General features: G+C 43.3%; 3 protein-coding genes across 3 annotated transcripts; 2 read left to right on the top strand and 1 right to left on the bottom strand.

Moving 5' to 3' along the window:
- The first annotated feature begins 230 nt into the window (after positions 1-230).
- On the top strand, positions 231-2,385 carry pole4 (polymerase (DNA-directed), epsilon 4, accessory subunit). The gene is made up of 4 exons (XM_077024428.1): positions 231-603; positions 912-996; positions 1,086-1,127; positions 2,120-2,385. Exons 1-4 carry the CDS (start codon positions 361-363, stop codon positions 2,131-2,133), a joined length of 384 nt encoding a protein of 127 aa, XP_076880543.1. The 5' UTR covers positions 231-360; the 3' UTR covers positions 2,134-2,385.
- A 145-nt stretch (positions 2,386-2,530) lies between these two features.
- On the top strand, positions 2,531-8,203 carry ccl44 (chemokine (C-C motif) ligand 44). The gene is made up of 4 exons (XM_077024429.1): positions 2,531-4,433; positions 5,006-5,132; positions 5,462-5,609; positions 6,060-8,203. The coding sequence occupies exons 1-4, from the start codon at positions 4,373-4,375 to the stop codon at positions 6,066-6,068; spliced, it is 345 nt and encodes a 114-aa protein (XP_076880544.1). The 5' UTR covers positions 2,531-4,372; the 3' UTR covers positions 6,069-8,203.
- A 2,739-nt stretch (positions 8,204-10,942) lies between these two features.
- slc1a6 (solute carrier family 1 member 6) lies at positions 10,943-18,671 on the bottom strand. Its single transcript, XM_077024084.1, is given in 8 exon segments — positions 10,943-11,196; positions 11,516-11,650; positions 13,924-14,118; positions 14,319-14,485; positions 14,521-14,581; positions 17,495-17,702; positions 17,958-18,095; positions 18,297-18,671. Coding segments are annotated over 8 exon segments (1,320 nt in total). The 5' UTR covers positions 18,514-18,671; the 3' UTR covers positions 10,943-10,997.
- Positions 18,672-26,716: the final 8,045 nt, after the last annotated feature.

The raw sequence follows: 26,716 nt of genomic DNA, 5'->3' as shown, positions 1-26,716 counted from the left end.
ATGAACATATACACTGCCAATACAAGACTAGAATGTAAGATTCGTTTGTCTACAAAAACGAGGTATTTTAACTTACACTAAACGCTGGCGTCGGCCATCGTTTTGCACACGAACGAGCATGCGCGAGATCAGGAACGCGTTTGTGCCATGGCCAGGCAGCCACGCACACGCAGCCACGGGGAGGTGGTCTCTTTTCTCGAGCCGTACCCTCCTCGTTTCTCTGGAGGTAACCTACAAACCGTACGTCATGGCGTCAGTTGACTGAGCTCCTCCCCTTCTTACTGTTTACGTCGCGATTTGGCGGGAGAACGTCAGCGTGAAGGAGCTGTAAGCCGAACCAACGTTCACACCAGCGCCACAATGGCGGCCGCCGTGGCTGGGACGGGACCTTCTACGGAATCTGAAATGAACCGCAGTGAAACTGAAGAGGAACCACGGAGCAATGAGACTGAAGAGGACGGCTCTGAACAGAGCGGGCCCACTCCGCCTCATCACAGTCGGCTCTCCAAACTGCCGCTGTCGCGCATCAGAGCTCTGATGAAGGCCGACCCGGACGTGAGTCTGGCGGGTCAGGACTCGGTGTTCATCATCGCTAGAGCCACGGTGGGTGAATCCGGCTCAGTCGTGCTGGATAAGGATACAGCAACACACACGTTGACTTCCGTTAAGCGACTAGTTATATGAGTTTATTGTGCAGGTTTATCGCTGACTAATATCTGGCTGGTAAAAGTGAACGGAGCTTTGTGGTAAAATAGAGCCAAACACTATGAACTGTTACCGGAGGGTCTAGACGTTGTAGTCCGGGTCTGGTGGTGACTGGTGGTGACTGGTGACTCCGTGATTATGAACATTATCGTAATGACCTGCACATCACCAGAAAATACTGATGTGCGTATACTTTGCTCTCAAAGGAGTTATTTGTGGAAATGATAGCCAAGGACGCCCTTGTTTATGCACAGCAAGGGAAACGGAAAACGTTACAGAGGAAAGATCTGGGTGAGTTGAAATTCCACCATAACCAAAATGGAAATGAAGTAAATGTGTGGTGAAGCTGAACTGCGCTTCACTAGTTCATCTCCACACAGATAACGCCATTGAGGCTGTTGACGAGTTCGCCTTTCTTGAGGGTGAGTAAACTTAGTCTTTTTGTTCTATTCCCAATTCCTGAAGGACAGAAATTACTTACTTCATCAAAGGACGTATAAAACAGTTCATAAAAATTTATTTTAAAAAGGCTGTGTTTGTGTTTGTTTACTTGTTTTTGTTTTTGAGACTTCTGATACATTTTGTTTGACTAAGCAAACCTAAGTATTCAGATAAAGTAATGCATTTTACAAAAGCGTTTTGATGAAAATAATAATCAATGATAATTTTTCATTAAAAATTTTATAATCAGTATGGTTTTATGCTTGTAAAATATTCTACACTTGTGTGCTGTAATGACACACTAATAAAAAAAAATAGTTAAACACACAATTTAAATTCTTAATCAGAGAGTTAGTGTTTCACAGCGACACTAAACTACACAAAAATCTATAGGTTCTGCTTACCAGACAAGGCAGCAACTAACAGACTTTAAATTGCGGCAATGTACAAAGTTTGCAATGGCCGTATGAGACCTGAATTCCATAAGGGGCCCCGTTGCATTTTTTGCCTACGGCCACAGCAGACTCTATCACCACTCAGAAAATCAATACTATTAGTGGACCATATCATCAGTAGTGATATTGGTCTCTTCTGAGAGTCCCACATGTGTGTCTTATCTGAAGCACTTAAGATAGTGTTTATAGATCAGTCACACTATTAAGATCATGGTTTTAACAAGGACATTCAGCTTTACAATCTTTTGCTCCTTTTTATTTTATCAACCTAAATCAGCAGCACAGTATACAGAGACTGCACCACTTTCCTCAAGCATTCCCAGTGCCTAAAGTTTGCTAAATAATTAATAATTCATGGTCCTCCCAGGACTGCAAATTTTCTAATAATGCAACCAAAGGACCTTTATTTTAAAAGATCATGGGGCTCCCTCTTCTGGATGTTGCTATTCCCCCTTTCCTGCGTTTGTTTGTTGTTTTTCTGGCTTTTTGTGTTTATTTACTACTTGTTTCACCTTCAGGTACCTTGGACTAACTGGCAATTGCTGGCTTCAAATGTGGACTAATTTTTTTCTCGAAGAGGTTGCTATTTTTACTTCTACGCTGTGGCTGGAGAAACCAACGTACAAGACAAAAGGGACATTTTTAATCGTTTTTGGGATTGTGAACATGTACAACTTGAAATATACTGACAAACCTATTTGGAAAGTTTATGTGTGCAGTGCCAATATTATTTGTGAATACTATTAATTTCTGGAGACATAAATAAATTCTGATTTCTTTATTAGTCTGGCATTTTTCTGTTGGCTTGGCACTGAAGAAGAAAGGTATTGGCATAGCTAGTCTCTTAGATGTTAAGGACAAATGCCTTTGTGGTCCTGAAATTGTTTTAAGACCGTATTAAATTGCATAAGTAGACTGACTGGCTACTTCACTGCCTGGGATTCAGTGGGCATTTCCTCAGTTTTCTTCCAAATGTCTGCGGCTTTGTCTTAAGCACAAAAGCTTAAGAACTGCATTTAACATGTCGTTATATCTAGCTTGTTTCACTGTTTCTATACGCTACCGGAACAGAAGGAACTGAGCAGAGTTCTCATAATCAAACTGCACTGCATGGGCCTTTTACCCACGGTTAAAACTAACCTTGGTCTGTGCAGCCAAGAGCCTCTCCTGAGTGGATAGTCCTGAATGTGCCTACAATGTAGAAGACACTAATAGTCCAGGGGAAATAGTTCTCCTGCCAAAACCTTCAAAAACATTTAATTAAACATTGAGCCAAAGTATGTTTACACAAATAATGTGACAAGTAATTCAAGATCATGTACAGGACCTCCCTGAACTGCAGAACCTGCTGTCTTGCCCTGCAGAACCTGCTGTCTTGCCCTGCAGAACCTGCTGTCTTGCCCTGCAGAACCTGCTGTCTCGCCCTGCAGAACCTGCTGTCTCGCCCTGCAGAACCTGCTGTCTCGCCCTGCAGAACCTGCTGTCTCGCCCTGCTGAACCTGCTGTCTCGCCCTGCTGAACCTGCTGTCTCGCCCTGCTGAACCTGCTGTCTCGCTCTGCTTGCTTAATTTAGAAGTTGCTTATACTCAATAGATGCTAATGCACTTCTTTTAAAAGAGAATGAATACAACACACTTCATCTATTCACTGATAATTAACAGGCATTTTCTTTGGTTTTGCAATTACTTCTGAGTAACAAGGTGTGCACGAAGTTGTAAACTTCACTCCAGGTGATTGGTTGAGCTTTCTTCTAAAATTGCCTGGCATGCATTTTGTCTGCCTGCTGTTCAGCAATTCCCTAATTGCCCGAAAGCGATGCAGGAAATATGCCTGGCTCGTGGGCTCATGGGTAAGGTATGTTTTTGCAGCTGAAACAGACTAGCTTTAATTCCTGCAGAGCACTCGCTACCTGCCCCACCCCCTTCCATTTGTTGACCTCAAGTATGTGTGAAATCCCACATGCATTATAACTTTCTCACATAAAGCAAAACGACTCCTCAGAATGTGGATATAAGGTTCCAAAATGATTGCTGCAGCTGTATGAATTTGGTCCTGAACATTTAATTTCTTTGTCTTACATATTTGTGCTTTTCCACATTCAAAACATCTGGAGATTATCCTGTCTGTACTGACATGGTATAAAATTACCATGACCACACAGTTTATGTTTCTGTTGTCTATGTAAATAATATCACTCAATATTAAGTGACTGATGGTTTGTATTGGTCTTGATATATGGGGTATTTTATAAAAGCTCTATGGTTCTTGGAGGTCATGCTTGTTAAGCATGCAGTTTTAGAACAACTAATATTAGGACTACGTTGTTTTACACTGATACTTTGATCAAAGTACTCTCACTCCTACCATGCTTTGTATGTAGTGTATGGTGGGTCAAAGGATGTTCCATGTTTAATGATTTATATTAGAGACCAGCATCTACACCTGAGGATTTGGTATCGAGAAACATACTGAGTTTTCTTCCCAGCGGTAAGTGGGGCTGGTATCATGCAACCATGGATCCAGTGGAACAGATTGCTTAACGTTTCTTACATGCCGTGTAAGAGTGTGGAGAGAGTGCGGCTCACACCAGCCAGAGCAGAGACGAGGACGTAGACGAGGGGAGCATGTGGGTGTGTGAGCGAGTGAAGGAGAGCAGGCGAGAGAACGAGAGAACAGGCAGAGGAGAGGGAGGGAGGGAGGCTGGAGTAATATAAAAGAGACAGGAGGGCAGCAGGCAGCGCGGTGGATTCCTTCCAGGTTGAAGCTCGACCATGTTGCTGCAGGCCGTCTCCGTGCTGTCGGTCACCGTCGTCCTCCTCGGGTCTCTGGAAGGTAAGAGTGAAACGGCGCCACATCAGAGAGAGAGACGTGCGCGGCGGATCATGGTGGGAGGAAACGAGCGTGTTTTCTGTTTGCTGTGTTGCTTTTGATGCAAGGCAATGCATGCTGATGAGAGAGGCTGTGTGGTGTTACTAATGCCAGCCATACGAGAATGCAAGAGATGTCATTAGATTAGTTTATCTCTGTGTACTCTCTTGTCGTATCTAATAATAATTGCAATATCTGTAGGACGTCATGTTATAATCCCTATTCATGTGCAAGGAGAAATATATCTGTGTTTCTGTTAACACCGAAACTTATCTAGATCAGACATGTTGTGTCTTGCTCAAGCACCAACAATCACATGTGTGTGTAGCTACTGAATAATGCACTAATCCTTTACTGTGCCTCCCCATTACATCACTGGGATCCCTAATTTCCTATTCAGATTTCATCAAACACTAGAAACATGCCATTGGTCACATCAGTACCACAAGTGGACGTGTCTGTCCAACATTGCTAAGCAGCAAACCTTTGACAAGACCAAGAGTTCTGGAAAATGGGGTGGTGTGTGTGTCCGGCAGGGAAGGGGGTGATGCAGCGAGATGTGCAGTGCTGCATGCGGTACTCCCAGGACAAAGTCCGCACCAAAGACATCCTCAGGTTCGAGGTGCAGACGGAGGGGCCCGACTGCAGCATACCAGCCATCATGCAAGTATTCCAACATTCCGGAGTAATTCCATCCGCGAGATTACACCTCGTTAAGACTCCCGACACTCACATCTTAACACCTCGTTAAGACTCCCGACACTGACATCTTAACTGGGCTTTTTTTTCTCTTTAACTTAATGGTGTAATTGTTGAGCGAGCGCAGCACAAGAATGCACTTAGCCTAGGTGGACAATAGCCAGTCAGATCCCTGCGATCAGGTTACCTTATGTTGGTTGTTGCTTGGAGGGGGGGGCGAAGAAAGAAAAAGTTGTGCTGAAGGTAACGTCCCAGTATTTGTTGTGCCCTCCTGTTGGTGTGTGCCATGGCAGATTGTACACTAAGAAGGCAGTGAAGTGTGCAGACCCCAGGGACAGGAAAGTGAAGAGGTTACTACGGAAACTGGTCCAGAGGCAGAGAGCCAAAGCCCACAGGACCATGTGGCTCCAGCCGCACGGGAACCTGCCCGTCATGTCTAAGGTAATCCTATTCATGCATGTATTGTCCCTATAACAGTTAGTTCTGCACATCTCGTACATTAGAAGTGAGGGTCCATGAGGAACTGTTGTGTCTGCTGAGAGACCTTGAATCCAGACGATTATATAGCAACTATGGTACCTCAAGAAACTTTGTCACCACTGGGCCTACAAGGAAAATGATTTCCCCCAGGCACTGTGAGTAGCCCAGCTCTGTCAATGACTCTTCCAAGGGGTCCAGCAGAGACCTAAATTGATCCACGCAACACCATCTGCTAAGGTTGTGGTTCTGGAGTATAGCATTTTCTCTGGGCTCGTTTAAAACCCAATTGAGTCCTTTTAAGGATATGAGATTTAAACCTTTTAAAAATCATTTGTAATTGCTGTAATTTCTTTGAATGCCCAAATAAGGGAAACTAATTGTATATTGTTAATGTTTTTTTTCCCTTGTTAGATCCAGTAAACGGGAGTTGACTGTTCTCTCCAGCCCTTTAACCTTTGTCACTGTCCTCTTGAAAGTTTGTAGATCCATAACTTTCATTACCAAACAGTGTATGATATCCCAGCAAGATTGTGATATTTAGATGTCTTCTAAACTGACTGTTAATCTATATGCCAAAGTATTCTCCTTTTTAACTCTGTACTTCAGGCTTGTTTATTATCTATATATTAGATAATTATATATAATATATAGGGGAACATTATCTATATCTTAAAATGTATACAAGCTGTTATATAGAGTTAAAGTGATATGACTGTTCTTGGCTCAAACATAGTGCAATTACTGATTCTCTTATGTATGGTGATGCAATCAATTTTTATATATAAAGAAATATGTGATGATTGTTTGCATTCTTTGTCATTGGAAATATTTTCTCATCAATGTTGCTGGTTTCACCATTTTCTACAGTTGTTGATCTTTCCAAGCACATCAGTTGACAGTGAAGTTATGCCAGATATTTTCCAAAAATGTTTTATTGTACACACAAAGTAATAAATGGCATAAATAAAAAAAATAAAAATAAAAAGTTATGCCATTGACTCGAGTTCAAATTAGAAATATCAACATTTCCAATAATGAGTGAGGCACATGGCTGATCTGCATGAAAACATTTGCTTTTATTAGTTAAGCATTTTGGTTTTTTCCGTTAATTAAATTATGTTCAATGTATGAACATATGTCTGATTTACAGGTTAGCTGTTCTGAATTACGGATAAAAGTATTAATATTTTATACAAAATAAAATAATTCAGTACTACAGTGAATTGTACTTAGTAGCCAGCTGAAGGAACTTATTTATGCTAATGTGAGATTACTGTATTCCCACCTAATTAGGCTGCTGGACATGCAACTCTACAGCCTTGAGTTTACGTTATGATATTACCAGGCTACGCAATGCTCCAATGTCATACAAATAAAACGTGTCTGTCTACTAAAAATGTTATTTAACTTTCAAACACACAAAACACAAAGCAGCATTATGTTAAATTCTTCCTTTACTTCCCATGTCTGAAAGAAAAAAGCATGCAATCTTGCATCATACAAGTTCTTTTCATTGAAAAATTTATGAAAGAATTTTACAAAGTGTTGTATCTTGATATTGCAGAAGGAGTCAACATGTGAAATTATTCATTCCTGAAACATTTATTTGTCTTTTACATTCTTCCAAAATATAGTCAAAATACAGGAAATCCAGGCACATATGTAACCAAAACCAGCCCTTTCCAAGCACACATGCTACAAACATAGTTTAATGTGATGCAATGCTAATTTGTCTTTAAATGGTTGATATTTTGGAAAGACAAATGTAAAAATCTATGAGAAAAAAGATTATTAAAAAGCAGACATGGTCGTAGGAGTATTAATGGTACCAATTAACTAACATTGGGATTAAAGAATAATCCAAAGAATCAAATGTAAGGTCACCTGGGCCAAAGTGAAGCATATCTGAGATAAAGAAACTTTGTCAATATAATCTAATTGGAAACAGAATTCTAGCTCTACTGCCACAATGCACTTGTGAAAGTATATACACTTCAGCTATGTAACTTAAGAAGGCAATATTACAACGCATAAGCCAATTATAACTGCATGTCAATAACAAACATAATTGAATAGGATTAGTAATAAACTTGATCAAATGAATAAAATAAATACAGTTAAATGCAAGATAAACTACCACAATATCCAAGAACAAACCACAATAAGAGTAAATGAAAAAATATTTATGACAATATAAATTGTGTTTAATGGCAATGATGTCATCTGAGGTTAGATTTACCATTAAACTTTTCACACCACTTGTTATAACATGTTTGTTGGTACAATATTGACACTTTTACACTTTGACACTCTTAAAACACATCCCATTAATTTGCACTACTGGACATTGCACATTAGTTCCAGTTCTACCAATCTTGGTCGGGATACTTGATAATTGTACACTTGTATTGTATAGTCTTTGTATTGTTTGTGAATGTCATATAAGTTATTGTGAAATTGTTTGTGTGTGTCCTTTACTGTGATCTGTTATGGTGTAACTGCTACTGGCTGCTAAATTTCCTTCGGGATCAATAAAGTATGTATATATCTATCTATCTAACATCTAGATTTTTACGACCAAAAGTTTATTTTTATTTATAATGTAGAGTTGTGTCTTTAAGGCTCTTTTTGGATTGTTTTAAATTTCCAGCGTTTTTTTCATTTGATCACTGCAAGTACTAGAATACTTATTATAATAACTTTTAGATAATGGGTAGACAAGTGATAGTTAACTCAATAGTAAATGATGTAGACATGTCATAGCTCAGTGTCATAACTGTGAACCTGATAGATGTAGTATGCAATGGCTCTTGGGTGGAGAAAAGAAAGGAGATTGCTGGACACCCAGATGAGGAACGTCTTTAGGCCTTCTTTAGGCACATTCTGAGTCTAAATAATATAGTAAACTTCATTCTTGATTTAGTTTTCACACTGATATGGCTTTTACTACATTCTCTGAACATTCTCTTTAACAGTGTCTCTAAATTCCATCAGTTGCTCTGGCACTAGAGCTGCATGTGTGAGGGGTGTTACATGGTGGTTTCACTAGAGCTGCATGTGTGAGGGGTGTTACATGGTGGTTTCACTAGAGCTGCATGTGTGAGGGGTGTTACATGGTGGTTTCACTAGAGCTGCATGTGTGAGGGGTGTTACATGGTGGTTTCACTAGAGCTGCATGTGTGAGGGGTGTTACATGGTGGTTTCACTAGAGCTGCATGTGTGAGGGGTGTTACATGGTGGTTTCACTGTAGCTGCATGTGTGAGGGGTGTTACATGGTGGTTTCACTGTAGCTGCATGTGTGAGGGGTGTTACATGGGGGTTTCACTGTAGCTGCATGTGTGAGGGGTGTTACATGGTGGTTTCACTGTAGCTGCATGTGTGAGGGGTGTTACATGGGGGTTTCACTGTAGCTGCATGTGTGAGGGGTGTTACATGGGGGTTTCACTGTAGCTGCATGTGTGAGGGGTGTTACATGGGGGTTTCACTGTAGCTGCATGTGTGAGGGGTGTTACATGGTGGTTTCACTGTAGCTGCATGTGTGAGGGGTGTTACATGGTGGTTTCACTGTAGCTGCATGTGTGAGGGGTGTTACATGGTGGTTTTACTAGAGCTGCATGTGTGAGGGGTGTTACATGGTGGTTTTACTAGAGCTGCATGTGTGAGGGGTGTTACATGGTGGTTTCACTGTAGCTGCATGTGTGAGGGGTGTTACATGGTGGTTTCACTGTAGCTGCATGTGTGAGGGGTGTTACATGGGGGTTTCACTGTAGCTGCATGTGTGAGGGGTGTTACATGGTGGTTTCACTGTAGCTGCATGTGTGAGGGGTGTTACATGGTGGTTTCACTGTAGCTGCATGTGTGAGGGGTGTTACATGGTGGTTTCACTGTAGCTGCATGTGTGAGGGGTGTTACATGGTGGTTTCACTGTAGCTGCATGTGTGAGGGGTGTTACATGGTGGTTTCACTGTAGCTGCATGTGTGAGGGGTGTTACATGGGGGTTTCACTGTAGCTGCATGTGTGAGGGGTGTTACATGGGGGTTTCACTGTAGCTGCATGTGTGAGGGGTGTTACATGGTGGTTTCACTGTAGCTGCATGTGTGAGGGGTGTTACATGGTGGTTTCACTGTAGCTGCATGTGTGAGGGGTGTTACATGGTGGTTTTACTGTAGCTGCATGTATGAGGGGTGTTACATGGTGGTTTCACTAGAGCTGCATGTGTGAGGGGTGTTACATGGTGGTTTCACTAGAGCTGCATGTGTGAGGGGTGTTACATGGTGGTTTCACTAGAGCTGCATGTGTGAGGGGTGTTACATGGTGGTTTCACTAGAGCTGCATGTGTGAGGGGTGTTACATGGTGGTTTCACTAGAGCTGCATGTGTGAGGGGTGTTACATGGTGGTTTCACTAGAGCTGCATGTGTGAGGGGTGTTACATGGTGGTTTCACTAGAGCTGCATGTGTGAGGGGTGTTACATGGTGGTTTCACTAGAGCTGCATGTGTGAGGGGTGTTACATGGTGGTTTCACTAGAGCTGCATGTGTGAGGGGTGTTACATGGTGGTTTCACTAGAGCTGCATGTGTGAGGGGTGTTACATGGTGGTTTCACTAGAGCTGCATGTGTGAGGGGTGTTACATGGTGGTTTCACTAGAGCTGCATGTGTGAGGGGTGTTACATGGTGGTTTCACTAGAGCTGCATGTGTGAGGGGTGTTACATGGTGGTTTCACTGTAGCTGCATGTGTGAGGGGTGTTACATGGTGGTTTCACTGTAGCTGCATGTGTGAGGGGTGTTACATGGTGGTTTCACTGTAGCTGCATGTGTGAGGGGTGTTACATGGTGGTTTCACTGTAGCTGCATGTGTGAGGGGTGTTACATGGTGGTTTCACTGTAGCTGCATGTGTGAGGGGTGTTACATGGTGGTTTCACTGTAGCTGCATGTGTGAGGGGTGTTACATGGTGGTTTCACTGTAGCTGCATGTGTGAGGGGTGTTACATGGTGGTTTCACTGTAGCTGCATGTGTGAGGGGTGTTACATGGTGGTTTCACTGTAGCTGCATGTGTGAGGGGTGTTACATGGTGGTTTCACTGTAGCTGCATGTGTGAGGGGTGTTACATGGTGGTTTCACTGTAGCTGCATGTGTGAGGGGTGTTACATGGTGGTTTCACTGTAGCTGCATGTGTGAGGGGTGTTACATGGTGGTTTCACTAGAGCTGCATGTGTGATGGGTGTTACATGGTGGTTTCACTAGAGCTGCATGTGTGAGGGGTGTTACATGGTGGTTTCACTAGAGCTGCATGTGTGAGGGGTGTTACATGGTGGTTTCACTGTAGCTGCATGTGTGAGGGGTGTTACATGGTGGTTTCACTGTTGCGGTGCTTGAGAGTGTCTTTCTCCTGGCAGATGAGTTGGTAGGACTTCTCTTTCTCCTCGATCACAGAGTTTCCGATCTGGGCATCCTGGTTTTGCAGTTCCTTCCATGACAGGTGCTCCACGATGCCAGTGCCTATGGAGTCCCCCAGCACATTGGTGGTGGTTCTGAGGCGATACCTGTATACACACAAACATAAATGAATCCTCACAGAAAAATCACATAAACATCTCTGAATGAAACTTGAAAATTGGATATATGGATGTATAAAGCATGGCACTCTGTAATAGCAAATATATATATTTTTTTCAATTATGGCTAAATATAACTCCGGTCAAAACATACAGTGTATGTCCAGTGTAATGGCAGTTCTATTGACATGAAAACAAATTCTATATTCTCTCAGATAATGTGCCTGCATTATGTATCAATAACCTTTAAGAAGAGTGCTCTCTGCTGGGGCCGCACGGTTCAATGTGACATTTAGTTAAGACTTACAGCAACCAATCCACAGCAATGATGAGCGTTATGTCCTCGGTGGGCAGTCCCACCGATGTCAATACCATCACCATGGTTACCAGACCAGCCTGAGGGATGCCTGCTGCTCCAATGCTGGCGGCGGTTGCCGTGATACTGAAAGAAGAAGGAAGACTACAGGAGTGTGTATTGGGCAGGGAGACAACAGGAGTGTGTATTGGGCAGGGAGACAACAGGAGTGTGTATTGGGCAGGAAGACAACAGGAGTGTGTATTGGGCAGGGAGACAACAGGAGTGTGTATTGGGCAGGGGGACAACAGGAGTGTGTATTGGGCAGGGAGACAACAGGAGTGTGTATTGGGCAGGGAGACAACAGGAGTGTGTATTGGGCAGGGAGACAACAGGAGTGTGTATTGGGCAGGGAGACAACAGGAGTGTGTATTGGGCAGGGAGACAACAGGAGTGTGTATTGGGCAGGGAGACAACAGGAGTGTGTATTGGGCAGGGAGACAACAGGAGTGTGTATTGGGCAGGGAGACAACAGGAGTGTGTATTGGGCAGGGAGACAACAGGAGTGTGTATTGGGCAGGGAGACAACAGGAGTGTGTATTGGGCAGGGAGACAACAGGAGTGTGTATTGGGCAGGGAGACAACAGGAGTGTGTATTGGGCAAGAAGACAACAGGAGTGTGTATTGGGCAGGGAGACAACAGGAGTGTGTATTGGGCAGGGAGACAACAGGAGTGTGTATTGGGCAGGAAGACAACAGGAGTGTGTATTGGGCAGGGGGACAACATGAGTGTGTATTGGGCAGGGAGACAACAGGAGTGTGTATTGGGCAGGGAGACAACAGGAGTGTGTATTGGGCAGGGGGACTACAGGAGTGTGTATTGGGCAGGGGGACTACAGGAGTGTGTATTGGGCAGGGAGACAACAGGAGTGTGTATTGGGCAGGAAGACAACAGGAGTGTGTATTGGGCAGGGGGACAACAGGAGTGTGTATTGGGCAGGGGGACAACAGGAGTGTGTATTGGGCAGGGGGACAACAGGAGTGTGTATTGGGCAGGGGGACAACAGGAGTGTGTATTGGGCAGGGAGACAACAGGAGTGTGTATTGGGCAGGGGGACAACAGGAGTGTGTATTGGGCAGGGAGACAACAGGAGTGTGTATTGGGCAGGGAGACAACAGGAGTGTGTATTGGGCAGGGGGACTACAGGAGTGTGTATTGGGCAGGAAGACAACAGGAGTGTGTATTGGGCAGGGAGACAACAGGAGTGTGTATTGGGCAGGGAGACAACAGGAGTGTGTATTGGGCAGGGGGACTACAGGAGTGTGTATTGGGCAGGGAGACAACAGGAGTGTGTATTGGGCAGGAAGACAACAGGAGTGTGTATTGGGCAGGAAGACAACAGGAGTGTGTATTGGGCAGGAAGACAACAGGAGTGTGTATTGGGCAGGGGGACAACAGGAGTGTGTATTGGGCAGGGGGACAACAGGAGTGTGTATTGGGCAGGGAGACAACAGGAGTGTGTATTGGGCAGGGGGACAACAGGAGTGTGTATTGGGCAGGGGGACAACAGGAGTGTGTATTGGGCAGGGGGACAACAGGAGTGTGTATTGGGCAGGGAGACTACAGGAGTGTGTATTGGGCAGGAAGACAACAGGAGTGTGTATTGGGCAGGGAGACAACAGGAGTGTGTATTGGGCAGGGGGACTACAGGAGTGTGTATTGGGCAGGGAGACAACAGGAGTGTGTATTGGGCAGGGAGACAACAGGAGTGTGTATTGGGCAGGAAGACAACAGGAGTGTGTATTGGGCAGGGGGACTACAGGAGTGTGTATTGGGCAGGGGGACAACAGGAGTGTGTATTGGGCAGGGGGACAACAGGAGTGTGTATTGGGCAGGGGGACAACAGGAGTGTGTATTGGGCAGGGGGACTACAGGAGTGTGTATTGGGCAGGAAGACAACAGGAGTGTGTATTGGGCAGGGGGACTACAGGAGTGTGTATTGGGCAGGGGGACAACAGGAGTGTGTATTGGGCAGGGGGACAACAGGAGTGTGTATTGGGCAGGGGGACAACAGGAGTGTGTATTGGGCAGGGGGACAACAGGAGTGTGTATTGGGCAGGGGGACAACAGGAGTGTGTATTGGGCAGGGGGACAACAGGAGTGTGTATTGGGCAGGGAGACAACAGGAGTGTGTATTGGGCAGGGAGACAACAGGAGTGTGTATTGGGCAGGAGTCCCGGGGGCTGATGTGGAATTCAAAATATGAACTGAAGAAGATTAACAATAAACTAAATGTCATCAAAACATCCTGAAGTTTGGGGTCTAGTTTCCCAAAAGCACCATAACACAAAGGCCACTGGAAAGTTGTTCAGAAGACCTGAGTGAGTGAAGTGGAGCCTGTCGGTAGCTTCATCAATACCTGAGGGTGAGGATCTGCCCAAAGTTGAGGTCCATATCATTTACTTGGGCTATGAAGATGGCCGCCACAGCCTCGTAGAGGGCTGTTCCATCCATGTTAATGGTGGCGCCCACAGTCAGCACGAAACGTGTCACCCGCTTGTCCACGTGGTTATTCTCCTCTAAGCAACGGAAGGTGATGGGGAGTGTGGCTGAACTACAAGAAAGAAAGATTATCAGATTCATCTCAGTGTATGAATGTGAATACATTGCTTTGTAGCAATTTTGCTCTTCATAACTCTATGTATGCTTAAACGTAAACAAAAATATGTTAAACAGACAGAAAGTGTAAATGGAAAACTGTTTCCTGTGTTTCCTTGTGTTCCCATTGCATGTTGTTATGACTGCTGTGATTACCTGGACGATGTCCCTAAGGCCGTGATCAGAGCCTGGAGAAGCCCACCAATGAAACCAAAGGGGTTCCTCCGTGTCACCAAGAAGAAGAGCAGAGGTAGCACGAAGAGGCCGTGAATAAGGAGACCAATGATGACGGACACTGTGTACACGCCCAGCTGGCCTCCCACCTGCACCAGGTCTTTCATCTCAATCCCACCTGCACCAGGTCTTTCATCTCAACAATCTTCCCCGCAATCAGGAAGAGGATTCCAATTGGAGCATACCTACAGAAAAGGTAAGCATGCCATGTTCAGTGATCTCTCAATGACAGCAACCAGTTTTTGTGTGCGTGTGTGTGTTTGTGAGTGATTGAATTCTGTGCATTCATTCAAACCAAATAGTTAGGCGAGTTTCTGTTAAGTATAACTCATCATAACTTGCTTGGGTATGTAATGGGACAGAATCACAAATGTCTACCATTAAAACTTTGATACAATGTTTCACAGCACATAGAGCAGGGGTGCCCAACCTTTTTTTAACCAAGATCTACTTTTGAAGTTGATGGCATGCCGAGATCTACCAAGTCAAACACAAGGGCCGGGCAATTAAACAAGGAACCCCAATCACAGTTCAAATGTAGTTGTTTTTTTATTTGCACAGGTGGAGAATAAGCAGTAAATCCAACAAATGAGGAAATGATCAATGCATCAAAAATAGGTTGTCAAAACAGAACAAGAATCTCACAAGAACTTCACACCATCTCTATCTCTCTTAGACACACACACACACACACACACACACACACACACACACACACACACACACACCAAAACTACAGAAAAGAGCAGTCAAAAAACTCCAGAAAAGGCTGGGCAAAAAACCCAAATCTAAATAAAAAACAAGTACTTCCACAGATTCAGATGCACACATACACACCATAACTCTAGAAAAGGTAACTTCAAAGCAGGAAGGAGAAGATAAGTCTAATATTTAAGAATGCTAAACTTCACTGGGCAGTAGCACTGGCAGGGAAACCGGCAGATGGATTTACTGGAAAACAGATAAAAATCGGAACATACTTTTCTAAGTATATGGATATGAATATGTGTAATCAGGGTTGCCAACTTTTCAAGATCACTTGGAGTGAGATATGAACCTGGAGGAGACGGCGAGTGTAAATTGTTGAGGGGGGGTGAGGGTGGCGAACGTAAGTTGTCGAGGGGGACGACGACGACGTAAAATAGACACAAATTAAGTATTATATCGCGATCTATCCATCGCCGGTGGTTGGCGCCAGAGCGAACTAGTAACTCATTGAATCATAGATGTGGATCAGAGGTAAATAAACTAGATTTTTTTTCTTCGTGAGATATCGGAAGTGTGGCGTGTGAAGACAGTCAAATGCGTGTGTCTCACGCTCATTGTGTGAGAGTTGGCAACCCTGGGTGTAATTCAAGAAATTCAAGATAGTAACATACTCTTCTAAGTCCAGTAGGCCTATATGGATATGAATAGGCCTATGCCTAATTCAAGATGAGAATAATAAAGTTTTCTTTGAAAAATTCGCCATCTTTAAAACATTTATTTCACTTTGCCAGAACTCGGCTCACACAGTAAGACGCTACTGTGGCAGTTTTACTCCTAAGACCAGGTGTCCTGAACACTGCCTGCTTTGCTGTTAGCTGTCTCTTCACTTCATTTACCTTTTCGGTTCGAAGAGCTGATTTTGCCAGGAAATCATTAGCATACCTCTTGTGAACTGTGAGAAAATGTCGCTCCAAATTCCCCTTCTTCGGTATGGCAGATCAGATTAGATCAGACACACGACTTTGAATTTGAATAAGTAAAAAAGTAGTCCTCTTGCCACTCAGGATGAAAATGATAATTTTTTGCTTTATTGGCTTCCGCCATTATCTCTTTAGCTGCCACCATTCTGGCTTCTTCGTCTTCGCGCTTTAGTCCCAGGTTACAAACTAGCAACCGTGGCAAACTATACCCAGCATTCATCAGAAAAGCACAAAAGGTTGTGTAAATTTAAAAATGTGTAATTTTTGTATCTCATTATTATGAAAATACATACTGGCCTCTCATGAACGATGGTTTGATTAGTGTTTTTTGTTGTCAGAGGCTTAAATACATGCACTGTAAAAAACTGAACTTAAAATTGCTCACCTTACTATGATTTTACATGGGTAAAAAAAATTTAAACGAGGGAACGTTTTCTGTAATTCGTGCTCACGATTTATTAATTCGTGCGCATGATTAACAATTCGTGCGCACGTTTTGTTTTAATCGTGCGCACGTTTTCATTCATTCATTTGCAAACCCTACTGGCCTAAGCGCATACATTGCAGATACAAGGAGAGAGGCAGTAACAGTTCCATGAAACTGTATATACTTTGATTGTTTAGATTTATGCCACAAGATAAATTATCTGAACAAGATATAGTAAGTTACCATAACTTGAATCATTTGGAATTATTTGTAGGCAATACTTAAAATCTGAAGTTTATATACCTGTGAAAAAGAAATAATTGGAACAAGAAATAATAAGTTGGCTTAACTGTGAGTGAATTTCTTAAAAACTTAAGAGTTTGAGTTGGGATCAAAGCTCAAAAATCGAGTGCAGTAAGTTGCCTTGAAATTTTGAGTTTTCTCAACTTTCTTTTTTACAGTGTGGTTACATGGTAACACTTCTCACGATCGACTGAAACTCCGCCCGCGGTCGACTGGTAGACCACGATCAACTGGTTGGGCACTCCCTCAGAGTTTGGCCATGCTGCTTCATGTTCCCAATCACCAGGCCGAAGCACATGAATACCACCAGACCCAGAGCATTCACCCCGTTAGAGGAGCCAGATACTGGAACTGTCTCCTCCACGGTTTCCTGGATGGTCTGCAAGACAGCACTCGAGTTCCCTGCCTGGATGGTCTCAGTTGCATTGATGGCGTCGCTTCCATTGACCAGAATGGTAATGTTCCTGGTGAAAACTGTTTTCTTGTATACAGTTTTGTACTAGGAGATATAAATAATGAGGAAATAGACAAAGGCAATATTTAATGTTTTACTTTCACTCTACTAGATTTGGTGGGAACATATTTCTGCAAAGAGAGTTAAAAGATATATGTATTACATTAAAACAATAAATTTTCATAAATATACCAAATTAACAAAATTGTGCATGAATGTGTCTAACCTGATGAGATCCAAAAAGGCATCTGCAGCTTGCACTGACTCAATACGACCACTAGAGGACACTGGACTGTCTCTGTTGCCTTTTCCAGGTCTTAAAATAATCACTATAACAATACCAATGAACACAGCAATAAAAGTGGTCACCATGTAGTAAACGATGGCTAACACGCCCATCTTTCCAGAGGCTTTACTGTCCAGAGATGAAATGCCTGTTAAAAATGAAAAATTAAAGAGCAAATGACCCACAACCTTATTATAATTACATAGATAATGGATCTACTGAAGCAGGTCTCTGAAAGACAGACTAGATGAAATCAAGAGCTTCTGTTGACAGTTACTACACATCAAGGTTAAACCAGTCTAAATGTGTCTGACGCCAGGTTCCAGTGTCACACTGAATAATTTTGCATACATGGAAAAACCAGAAACCAAAACCAGTGTGCTCATAGGTGTTGTAGATGTACCTGTAACCAGACTGGACACGATGAGTTACAGGACCAACATCTGCAGCACCCTCATCAGTAGCTCCCCAGGAAACGCAAAATACTTTATTTGCCTCGCAGATAAATTGTGAGGTCGCAGAGCAAATCCCAGCAAGATTCCTGCGCAATCAAACACAAAGCAATCAAACTTGATCAGGCTACCATTCTTCTGGCTTTCTCACTAGTCTTGATGGAAATGTCTCCAGTGGACCTTTTGCTAAAATAAGTTAGTAACAGGCAGCTTTAATAAACGTAAGTCTTAAAGCATCACCCATTTTGGTGTGCTCGAACCTTTTGGCCTGTTCTGAATTTTATATTTACCTACTGCGACCGCCACCACGGTGAAGAGCACGAAAGTGTTGCGGCGCAGGAAGGCCTTGACACCATCTGGCGTTATGGAGCTCATCTGGTCCTTTGCTCCAGACACACGCTTCTGCATGGCCCTGCCCAGCCACCGGAGGTCCTTCTCAGCGCGCCGGGGCTTCTCTGAGTCCTCGTTCAGGAAGAGGCTGTTGCTGTTGAGGGGCTTCTCATTCATAATCAGCTCCAAGACTTGGTCCAGCAGGCAAGTTTCATGTGAAACTGACCGAAGAAAATGGACAACTTTTTGTTTGTGACTTTAAAGATAATGTGAAATTATCTTTAATAAACCATATTAAATCAAATTATAGAAGATGAACAAAAGTTACTTGATGAACATTTGATGAACACATACACTGTATATATAGGATAGATAGATATAGATAGATAGATAGATAGATTTATACAAGAGATATCTATCTATCTATCTATCTATCTATCTCTTGTATAAATGTACACAGAAACAGAAACTTTCAAATCTGAACCAATGCTACCTTCATTTTGCCTATGCAGTACAGCATTACTTTTTGCTGTTATTTCCAAAAGCAGTAACAAAGTTAAAACCAATAAGAGTATGTGCATAATTGTGTCTTTGTTCTTCATAAAGTTGTTCTCAATTACCCTGGTCTGGTATCTCCACTAAAGTCATCATTGTTAATTTTGTTTCAAATGACCAGCAGGGTCGAATTAAAGCTGCATGAGTCCATAGCTACAAGTTGCTGTTCTGTATTCTGCTTTGAGTCCCACGTGAGTCTCCAAAAGGCACAACCCACTGCAGTTGACATCTGCACACACACATGAGTTTTGTTGATGAGATTCCCTAGTGTTAATCTGCATCTAACATAACTAAATTCAGAATTACTTCCCTGAACCTCCCTGCCTTTTATTGTAGAATGACAATTTTAAATTAGCGCAGCTAAAACACATTGTCAGTATATAACTGCAGTTTTATTTTAACAGTACATAGGAGATTGTGTTGTGTGTTAGGAGTTTAATTTTCCTGGAGATGGTATGTCACACATATGGGGAAATCTTAAGGCGCCATTGTCAAAATTAGCTAGCTGAAGAGCTGAAGTTTTGTTGTTAATCTACAATGATAGTTTGGTTATACTAAACAAGTGAAACCAGAGGCAACAACTGACATTTCAAAATAACAACAAAACTACCTTATTACGGAAGGCTACAAGTGAATCTTGCGTTAAATTCCTTTTTTAGATGAATATGCCAGCTGTTGTACAGAATCTATATTTTATTTATACAGCATAAGTATACAGCATAAACCATTTCTTCAGGTGAGTTCCCAATGTACTTACCACTCATGATTTTAAGACGTTGATGTCAACTCGCCAGTTTGGGGGAGACAACACTGCTTCACAAGGCTGGACTGACCACTGCTAATACTTTGCTCGATTCAGGCGCGAATAAACCAGTCTGTCATTTCTGACCTTCAGAAAGATCTCTGTGCCTTATTGTCAGCAGTGGTTGTATCCTGTGGCACTAAGCTCATCTTCGGTTTCAGATCAGAAATTTGTACCAAGTTATCACACTAATGGCGCATTTCCACTAGGGCCTGCTTGGCGCGGTACGGTTCGATTCGCGACGGTTTGTGAGTGTTTCCATTAGTACCACTTCCCTGTGAGCCAGCCCCTTCGGGTACTTTTTTCGTACCGACTCGCTCGAGGTTCTAACCGTTCCAAAGCGGTACAGTTCTGTGACGTGGAGGAACAGCATGACACTGATTGGCCAGGGAGTGTCGTCACAGGTTGCGTCAGGAGAGCGACTCCTCCGCTATGCTATGGACTCCTCAGCCATTTTTAAAACCCAAGGAGCGAAGTCTGTTCCCTGGTCAAACGCCGAGGTACAAACCTTTCTGTTAATAATCAGCGATCAAAAAATCCAGGGCGAACTGGACGGGGCCACTAGAAATGTAAAGGTTTTTAGCGAGGTTTCCGCGCTAATGGCCACTCATGGCTACCAGCGGTCCGTTCAGCAGTGCCGGTCGGTCCAAGCTAAAAAAGCTTAACGCGATTACCGGGCGGTGAAGGACCATAACGGACGCAGCGGAGCAAAACCGCAAAGACTGGAAATGGTTCCAGCAAATGGATGTCATATACGGTCACCGGCCAGCCAGTAACGGAAGAGAAAACGTGCCGGACAATGTCGGTGCTGGAGGCCACGGAGAATGGTGAGTGTATTGTGATTTCAGTTTTACTACTAGGCTCGTAAAAGATGTAATATGAACGTAATATGAACGCATCTATTGTAAACGCAGGAATTTAGAGCTGTGTTTGTAGTTAATGTTACCACCACAGTCACTACTGTACAATAGCTCTTAGCCTTGCTAGTTGCTAGTTAGCTGTAGCCATAAACAAAGCACGAGCAGCGATGACGCTACACATTTTGTGCAGTTACGCTATATTGTTGCTTTCACGGGAATGCTTGTGTTTAATATTTGTTATTTTTTACATTCAAGATTCCCCTTCCACTGACAAGGCGAGCGGAGTTGGCGGTAAATGTTTCCTTCAACCGGGCTTTCCTCAGGGTGCTTGGCGAACATGTGAACACCATGCGAGACAGACGCCAGTAAAAGCACACAAAATGTTGCTTGTAGTACTATAAATATTTATTTCATATAAAGCTATACGTTATTTTTAGGTAATTTGCTTTTTGCACTTTTTTAAACTATAACTATATTATTTACATATGTTGTACTTTAAATATCTATATTTCATAATAAAGTTTGATTTCATTTGATTGTATGACTGATGCTTTTTATGCAGGGTGTGTTCAGCCTGTTTGAGTAATATCAAATTATCAATAATTAGAGCAACCACATACAATAATGGAGATAAATATAAATAAGATACAATACTGCTATGTGTTAAGGGGCATCGACCGGTGTTGTGGTCGCATACAAATGATGTCACGACACTACAACCCGCGCGCCAACAGCAACTCCACCCACATTGGGGTGGTTCACCATTGTAATGGAAACACAACGCGACCGTACCGTTCCGTTGCGAATCGACCCGTATCGAACCGTACCGCGCCAAGCAGGACCTAGTGGAAATGCGCCATTAAAGTACCGACTTGAATCGCTGGACCACCCTTAACAGAAGTCACAATCTTGAGCCCAACCGCCACTTTCTAACATCCAACCACGTCCATCTTGGTGATTTCATGCTGTGTCATTTGAACTCCAGTGCAATACCTGAGCCCGGTTCAACTCTTTCTGTCGACTAAATCAATCCAGACTTGTTTTGAAGGTGATACAATTGCCGAATAAGAATGCCTAATTTCATCCAACAACTGCGTTAGTTAACTCCAATTAACAAATACATATTTAAAACCTCGCGTGGGATGAACCAGAATGTCATACTGGTGTGAATTATTAAGAGTGTTTGATGAAAAATGTAACAAATAATACTTACCCTACTGAAACTGATAAACCTTCTATTGATGTCTTCACCTCTATGTGTCGTCAAATATAACAAGTATTGCTAAAATGATTTTGTTAATATACGGCGGTTAGGATTATGGCGAAGTCTGGGAGACAGAAAACCCCGCTTTGAAAGCGTTGAGAGGTTGGTGTGAGGAGCTGAGGTTGGGGTTAAGGATTCTCCACGCGAGGAAAAGTCACCTGCTGCCCGCTTGAAAAGAGAAACATCATGATTGAACAGACCCGTTAGTAGTAGGAGGCGGTTCATTTGTGGCAAGTAAAGCAAATTATTTACTGCTGATGGAGTATTTATAGATCTAAACATTATAAAGTATAACCTTCTCTAGGTTGCATGGTCAGTAAGGGGGAAAATATGGGTGATAAGTCCAAAATAATTTTAATGTTTTTGTGAGTTAATCAGTTGCTGCATTCGTATGTTGAATACAGGCAGGGACAACGAAACATACAACTCCTCATGCATCTTCAATTACCATGACAACCTGCCATGGTGCACTTCCTAAGGTCCATCTCCGAGGGTACATGCATTAATGACCCCAAACACTCGTCTACCCACTCAGACACCTACACATGGTTTTAGGCCTGTTACATCTTCACCACAGTGCATGTTCAAAGGAACTTCCCTAAGGGCTGCAAAAAACCTGACAGATAACGGCAGATATGTTGCATGCAACAAGCACAAACTCTTCAGCATTGCAAATCGTTTGGATATTTCAGCTTTTGCTTCAGTCTTTTACTTCGATCAGATGTCCATGAACCAAACCGCCACAATTCAGAATTGTGAAAGAACAGAATTGGTGAAACCATATTAGTACAAGAACAAAATTATATGCAGCCTAACATTCCTTAGTTTAGGCTGATCCATTTTTTTACTATGGTATATAACATTCTTTGTCCATATCTTGAGCATTTGTGCTAGAGATTATTCTAGAATAACAAGGTCATCAACCAAAAAAAAAACAGGATCAATGACCATGATGAGCATTGTCCAACCTGCAGTATAATATACTGCTCACAGTTCTAGTAAAACCAACACAGACTCCTTGCAGATTGCATATTCTCTGCTGTTACGTCCCCCTCTCTATGGGTGCACAGGGTTGTCACTGGGTGTAGGGTGGAATATGATAAATACACAGCACAGAGTCAAGCTGAGAGCAACTGGATGTTTTACTAGTCCAGAGAGCCAACACACAAACCAGATGTACATAGACAGAAGTCTAGACATAAGTAGTAATATCTCAAAACTGGCTAAAGATGGCAATGCCCATTTACCATGCACATACCACATACACAGGTCTGGCTACGGTGGGTCACAGGCGGCATCAAAGCAAGGAAAGAAATATAAGAAAACTCTTCCCTACCTAACAAAACCCCTAACCTAACAAACATACAAACGTGATGCCCACCTCCTTCCTAACATCTATACAACAAAACAAGGCTACAAACAAAAGAAAAAAAAACACTGACCTACCCCACCATAGCCTCCCACATGAACAGTGAGCACAGTGTACACTCTGGGGTATACAGGAAACCTGGTAACCCCCTTCACACACCACATGAAACATACAACTAGAACAATGCTGGCTTTCGGCACAACACTCTGCACAACACACCACTCAGCCACACAACATCAGCCACACATCAGCATCAAAAAGCAATCAGGTGTCTCTCTCTCCCTCATCCGTCCTTGCAGCCATCATTTATTCCAGAACGCCCGCCTTCCACAGTGTCCCATTGGTCAGCCAAGGGAGCCTTTCTGTAACCGGATTGGTGGGACTGTAACCAGATTGGAGGGGCTTGCCAATGTTGATTGTCCACGGCCAGAGGGCGATCAACAGCAGCAACGAGTGCACCTAAGGGTGTAGACAGAAGAAAACACAACGTGCACTCCATGCACGTAACACACCCCCCAAAAAGAGAAGAAACATACAAAAGACATCACCCATTCGACACTACTGTATGGTCTCCGCCACACGGGATAGGGCATCAGCAATGATGTTATCCGTCCCCTTTTTGTGACGTATCTCCAAATGATAGTCCTGGATCAACAGAGCCCACCGCATCAACCGTTGGTTTTGGTTGTACATTCTGGACAGAAATACTAAGGGGTTGTGGTCAGTGTACACAACAACTGGAAAAAGAGAAGACTCAACATAAACATTAAAGTGTTGCACAGCCAATAACAACGCCAGTGTCTCTTTTTCAATTGTCGAATAGTTTCTCTGATGTTTGATAAACTTGTGTGAGTAATAACAAACAGGATGACGAATGTCATCCACATCGTCCTGGAGAAGAACAGCTCCAGCACCGGAATCACTAGCGTCCACTTCAAGAATGAAAGGACGAGTATAGTCAGGGGCAGCAAGTACAGGGGCCTCTGTAAGTAACACCTTTAAACTAGTAAAAACATGTTCAGACACAGGAGACCACTCAAACTTAACAGAAGGACTCAACATCCGAGTCAGAGGCACCACGACATCAGAAAAATTACGACAAAACCTTCTGTAGTACCCAGACATTCCCAGGAACCGTCGCAAACTACACCGAGTCTTGGGTGTTGGAAATTCCAATATAGCTGCAACCTTTGCCTCGTTAGGCCGTATTTGCCCACTCCCTACTTGCATGCCAAAGTACGAGACGGTGGCTTGCGCGAACACACACTTGGCTAAATTCAGGGTCAGTCCAGCTTTTCTAAGCCGGTCAAACACATCTCGCAAAACAGACACATGTTCTATCCAAGTCGAGGTATACACGATGACATCGTCTAAATAAGCAGAACAGTTTGATACACCACTTAAAACTGTATTCATAAGACGCTGAAACGTCGCGGGAGCATTTTTAAAACCAAAGGCCATCACAGTGTACTGGAGAAAATGATCAGGAGTAACACAAGCAGAGATTTCTGATGCCTCTGACGATAGAGGGATTTGCCAATATCCCTTGAGGTCTAGTTTGCTGACATATTTGGCAGTGCCAACATTGTCTATACAGTCATCCATACGAGGTAAAGGATAGGAATCGACAACCGTACGAGAATTTACTTTCCGGTAGTCAGTACAGAATCTATATGTCCCATATGGCTTAGAGACCAACAAACATGGTGAGCTCCAAGGGCTCATACTAGGTTTTGCGAATCCATGTTTCAAAAGATATTCCACTTCTTTTCTCATAAGATCCCTCTTGCTCATACTAGCGCGATAAGGATGCTGTTTTATTGGGGCAGGACTAGCCAGTTTAATATCATGATGGATCAATTTAGTCTGAGTAGGGACATCATTAAAAAGATCTAAAAACTCATTGACCAAATGGAGTAAATCACCTTGTTGATCAGCAGCTAAATGACTTAAAACAGAAGGCAATTCAAGCAAACTGAGAATTAAGCAATCTGGCAGAACCAACTGATGGAGTGTGCAGTAATAACTCATCACCTTTATCTTGTAAGGTCTCACGTGACGAAGTCACCAGGGCAACCGGGACTACTTCAGGAACAAGAGCGTCAGGAGTTTTCCTAGAATGATAGAGCTTCAATCTGTTGACATGGCAACCACGAGACGTCTTCTTCCGATCAGGAGTACGGATCACATAATTAGTGTCATTAAGCCGGTCTTGTACCACATAGGGACCAGAAAACCGTGCAGACAGGGATGATCCTGGAACAGGCAATAAAACCAACACCTCATCACCTGGACGGAATTCACGTGACACAGCACGTCTGTCATAGGTCTCCTTCATGTGTTTCTGCGTTTTCTGTAGGGACTGTTTTGCAATGTCCCAAGCCCTATACAACCGATCTCTTAATGCGTGCACATATTCAGACACAGACCTTTGCTTTAGAGTTTCATCTGCAGACACTATTGACTCTTGTAGAGCAGGGGTACTCAACTGGCGGACCGCGGTCCGGATCCGGACCCGAACGCAGTCCTGTCCGGACCCAATCTCATTCCTGATTAACTGGATACGGACCAAAACAAAACCGTAGCATTTATTTCAGGGCTATTGAAAAAACACTCCGTCACGAGTGTTACGTTTGCCACCCCCGCTCAACAACAAGCCTGCCTGGTTGACGCTTCTCGAGCGGCGCGAGGGTCCGCGCGGCGAAAATGACGTAATCGCTGTGGCTCCGCGTGTGCGCGAGTGCCTCGCGCGCTGTCGGTTCGAGAGGTCGTGCACCTCTCGAATTTTGTAACTTCGCGCCGCGCTTCAGCGCAATGAACAAAGTCACGTTTTCAGGGTTCATACACCTTTATAAGGTGGAATTAAAGCACTTGTACGTCACTTTCAAGGTCCATTTCAATATTTCCCAGCATGTTAAACATAATTAAGTTAAATATTTATACATATACTCGAAATAATTCGCTTTTTATCACATTATTTAATGGTTGTTTATTTAACGCCCAATCTTCACGTCTTCACGTTCTCTCATGTTTCGTCCTGGAATTACAAGAGGCTCGTATTTGTTAACCTAATACAAGAGAACTATTCAGTCAGACAGCTATTTGGTGTGAAACCAAGTAGTTACAATTTCAAGCATTTTAAAGTACTTTAACCTAAATTCCAGCACTTTTCAAACCTGAAACATATAGCAACATTAAAATTGGTCAGGTAAATGTTCATTCCCCTGTTTTGAGGGGTGTTTCTACCACATATCGTTTCGGACAAAACGCCTATCGTTTCGGAGAACACTGCAGTGACGCTCGCGAAAGTATAAACGCCTCCACCGTATGCGCACCGTCCCCCCTCGGCTCAACAACTTACGGTCGCCACCCCCGCCGTACCGGACCTCAGGGCACAGGTATCTGCCAAAATTTGACCGCGGACAAATTTAGTTGAGTACGCCTGTTGTAGAGCTTTCAAAGGGCTCCGGACTGTGTGTCCGAACACAAGTTCAGCAGGGCTAAAAGACAATGATTCTTGTACACTTTCT

This window comes from Brachyhypopomus gauderio, chromosome 12 (genome assembly GCF_052324685.1).
Source record: "Brachyhypopomus gauderio isolate BG-103 chromosome 12, BGAUD_0.2, whole genome shotgun sequence".
Taxonomy (NCBI): domain Eukaryota; kingdom Metazoa; phylum Chordata; class Actinopteri; order Gymnotiformes; family Hypopomidae; genus Brachyhypopomus; species Brachyhypopomus gauderio.
The sequence above is the reverse complement of the archived record's forward strand: the minus strand, read 5'-3'. Positions and strand labels throughout refer to the sequence as shown.